The 3,483-nt window shown below is 38.7% G+C and overlaps 1 protein-coding gene across 1 annotated transcript; it reads right to left on the minus strand.

The window, feature by feature from the left end:
• Positions 1-1,299: 1,299 nt before the first annotated feature.
• LOC130729237 (histone H2A-like) lies at positions 1,300-1,967 on the minus strand. The gene is made up of 2 exons (XM_057580914.1): positions 1,717-1,967; positions 1,300-1,620 (listed from the first exon to the last, which is right to left on the minus strand). The coding sequence occupies exons 1-2, from the start codon at positions 1,906-1,908 to the stop codon at positions 1,354-1,356; spliced, it is 459 nt and encodes a 152-aa protein (XP_057436897.1). The 5' UTR covers positions 1,909-1,967; the 3' UTR covers positions 1,300-1,353.
• Positions 1,968-3,483: the final 1,516 nt, after the last annotated feature.

Here is a 3,483-nt window from a genome sequence, read left to right on the forward strand (position 1 = left end):
TTGCTGTTCGCTGGTGCTGTTGTTGTTGCTGGTTGCTGTAGTTCGAAAATTAGGAGTTGGAAGAATGTTGGTGCTGTTTGCTGGTGCTGTTGCTGTTTGCTGAGGTACGAAAATTAAAAATCTGGTTTCTTCTGGACTCAGTTACTTCATGTGCGACTCTCGGCTACGCTACATTAGCTTTCTTATGAAAGTAGGGGTTGTTCTCTATTGTATTTAGTTGCAAAATTGGCTACCCCATGATTGTGGTACTCTTTTTCCTTGCTAGGTTTTTATCCCTAGGGGTTTTTCCAAGTAAGGTTTTAATGCGGCTCTTTCTTGGGATTACGCTATTGCCATTTTACGGGTTGGTGGTGGGCTCTTGCTACTCAGTCTCATGTAACATGTACTTTGCCTGTTTTGCTTCTTTGCCTCAGGCTTTCTTATTAATAAATCATCTTTCATTTTAAAAAAACATGACGAAAGAATTAAGTGGTATCATGTTTCATGAGAACCCCAATAGAGTAGCGAATTGGTTAGTTGGAAAATATCATGAGCTAAATTTTGGTTTGCATGTATCTTTCTCCTCGAGACGGAGATTGATGGGTCAGAGTTTCATTCACGAGTTTGGATTTAATATAGAATTTTTGTTTCTATGCCTTTGACAAAAAAAAATTATGTTTGGTAAAAAAAATCAAATGAATATATGGCCCCACAAGGTAAAACTTCTGGAATTGTCATTGAGTACAAGAATAAAAGCAAAGTACATTGAGAGGGTTAGTTGGTTGACTTTGTAATTGTAAAACTATAATTAAAGGGAGTAAAATCAATAAGAGAAAGTCTCAATTCTCGAAAGCAATCTTTCAACTTCTATAGATCATTAGACCACAAAATACATTTGACTCAATATTTTAACTGATTCTTTAGTAAAATCATAATCAAAAGTTGGATTTGCAATTCTTGATTATCTACTAGAACAAGAATCCAAAATATGATTGGTTCATGAGTAAGAAAAATTACGCGAACTTCAAAATTCAAAAACAGTCTTGGCCGCAAAATCCCCAAATCCAACAAACAAGCGTCATTGGATATATGATTTTTCCAAAAGAATGGGTTTAGTAAAATATATCATCCATTCTATCAATTTCAGAATCCTCTCCATTATTAAATATATTATATTATCATTAAACATTGAACACAAATTCAAACTCAATATAGGCGATATGAATTTGAATACAAATTAAAACCTATAATAATCAAGATCAAATCAACTTTATTAAACAAGATGCATTAAAACCACAAAATTAGATCTCTGATCTGAATACGATTTAAGAACAAAAACTTAAGATTGAAAAAGATTTCAAAAATCAATTATTTTTAGGGCTCAACATCCTTAGAGGTAAAATTGGCCTCCTTGGGGGAATTTGGCTCCTTGGGAGACTTGGGTGTTTTGGGAGCCTTATCAGCTTTCTTCTCAAACAACAACACTGGGTTGATTTTAGGGACAACACCACCATGAGCAATGGTGACCCCATCCAGCAATTTCCCAAGCTCTCCATCGTTCCTGATTGCCAGCAAAATGTGTCTCAGACTAATCCGTTTCTTCTTATTGTCAAGAGCTGCATTCCCAGACAACTCAAGCACCTGAGCAACCACATACGCAAGAACCCAATAGGGTTGGGAATCAATTGCATAATCACAAAAATTTAAAACATAATTGAAAGGGAAATGAAAAGTTACCTCAATAGTAAGATATTCGAGAACAGCAGCCATGTAAACAGGAGCACCAGTACCAACACGCTTAGCGTACCTTCCTTTCTTAAGGTAACGTCCAATCCTCCCAACGGGGAATTGGAGACCAGCCTTCTCTGACCTTGAAACTGGCTTCTTCTTTAGGCCTCCTTTCTTTCTCTCTTTAGCACCTTTCCTCATCTTTCTAGTAGTGACACTAAATTCTTATCGTGACTTGTGCGGGATGAAGTGTTTGTAGTATGCCGCTGGGGAAGGGAAGGTGATGATGTAATTGAACAAGGATTAAGAGGGGTTTTATAGAAGATGATTGTTGTTTGGATATCGCATTGAGCAAATGGTAACCGTTGGATTTTATCTTATCCACGGTTATAGATGATTTAAAATGGTGATCCGTGTGTTTTCAATTGAACCAATCAGACGCCACCTAAATATTGGATCAAGCGCTTACCACTACGCCAAAAGCAATTGCTGTTAGTGAGGGCGCAACTTTATTTCCTTATAGCACAGAGTCCTCAAGGGGCTGCGATGTTAAGCGCCATGGGGTGGGATGTTAAGCCCATCGAATCCTAAGGGTGACGCTGGATTAATAAATCCAACAATCTCCCCCCCAGTGTTAGCCGGGGGATTCGAACCCATGACCTTGCTCTGATACCACTTATTAGATCAAGCGCTTACCACTACGCCAAAAGCAATTGCTGTTAGTGAGGGCGCAACTTTATTTCCTTATAGCACAGAGTCCTCAAGGGGCTGCGATGTTAAGCGCCATGGGGTGGGATGTTAAGCCCATCGAATCCTAAGGGTGACGCTGGATTAATAAATCCAACAGTCTGGAGCTTGAGAAAGCAGCGATGCGTAGGCAGTGTAGATTATTGAGGAAAAATCCTCCTTTTTAAATGTATCAATGCAATGTATGAATGATGTTATTAATAAAAAAACTTGTTTGTTGATTAATGCGTATGAGAAAAAACACAGTAATGATGAGCAAGTAATTATGCAAGCACATAGGAAAGAAAAACGATAATTTGATAAAAGAAACATAGTTAAATACGAAAACATAGTAACATAGTAGAAGAACAGAATAAAAGAGAGTTCCTAAAGACTAAGGCTTGGGTGTCCTCTTCATAAGTTCTGTGCACATCTCTTTAAGACTCTGAAGAAGAGCTTCATGAGAATCAAGTCTTTGTTCAATGAGTTAAAGTCTTGAGTCTGACTGTGCTTGAGCAGATGGAACAGCTTGATCAGAGTGAGGAACTTGAGCAGATATGGAGGCAACATCAGTAAATGGAATAATTCAGGTGCTTGAGTTCTAAGAGCCTCAGCTTGAGCTTGCAATCTAGCTGGTTGTTCCAGAGCTTGCAACCTTGCAGCTTCACGTTGTTCAGCTTCAAGTCTTGCTGCTTCTTCTTCTTGTTCTTTCTTCTTTCTAGCTTCTTCAATAGCAGCATGAAGTTGATTTCTCAACCTTTGTTCATTCAGTGCTTTTCTTCTTCTGAAACGTTGACTAGAAGTTTCAACTCTTTGATCCCTTTCAGCAGTAAGGAAACCCAGCATTACTGCCGCTTGGTCAAGCATCCAAGTGCAAAGACGATCCCAGTCTTCAGCAACCAGGTCTGGTTTCTCACTGAGGTCAGTGCGACCATGCACATTGCGAACCCTTAAAGATGCTACATGATTAAATAAGTTGATGCAATCAAGCAGGGTGTTTGGTCTGAGTTGGGTATAGGGAACAATGGAGAGGTAGGTTTCAGGTGAAGA

Source organism: Lotus japonicus, chromosome 1 (genome assembly GCF_012489685.1).
Source record: "Lotus japonicus ecotype B-129 chromosome 1, LjGifu_v1.2".
Taxonomy (NCBI): Eukaryota; Viridiplantae; Streptophyta; class Magnoliopsida; order Fabales; family Fabaceae; genus Lotus; species Lotus japonicus.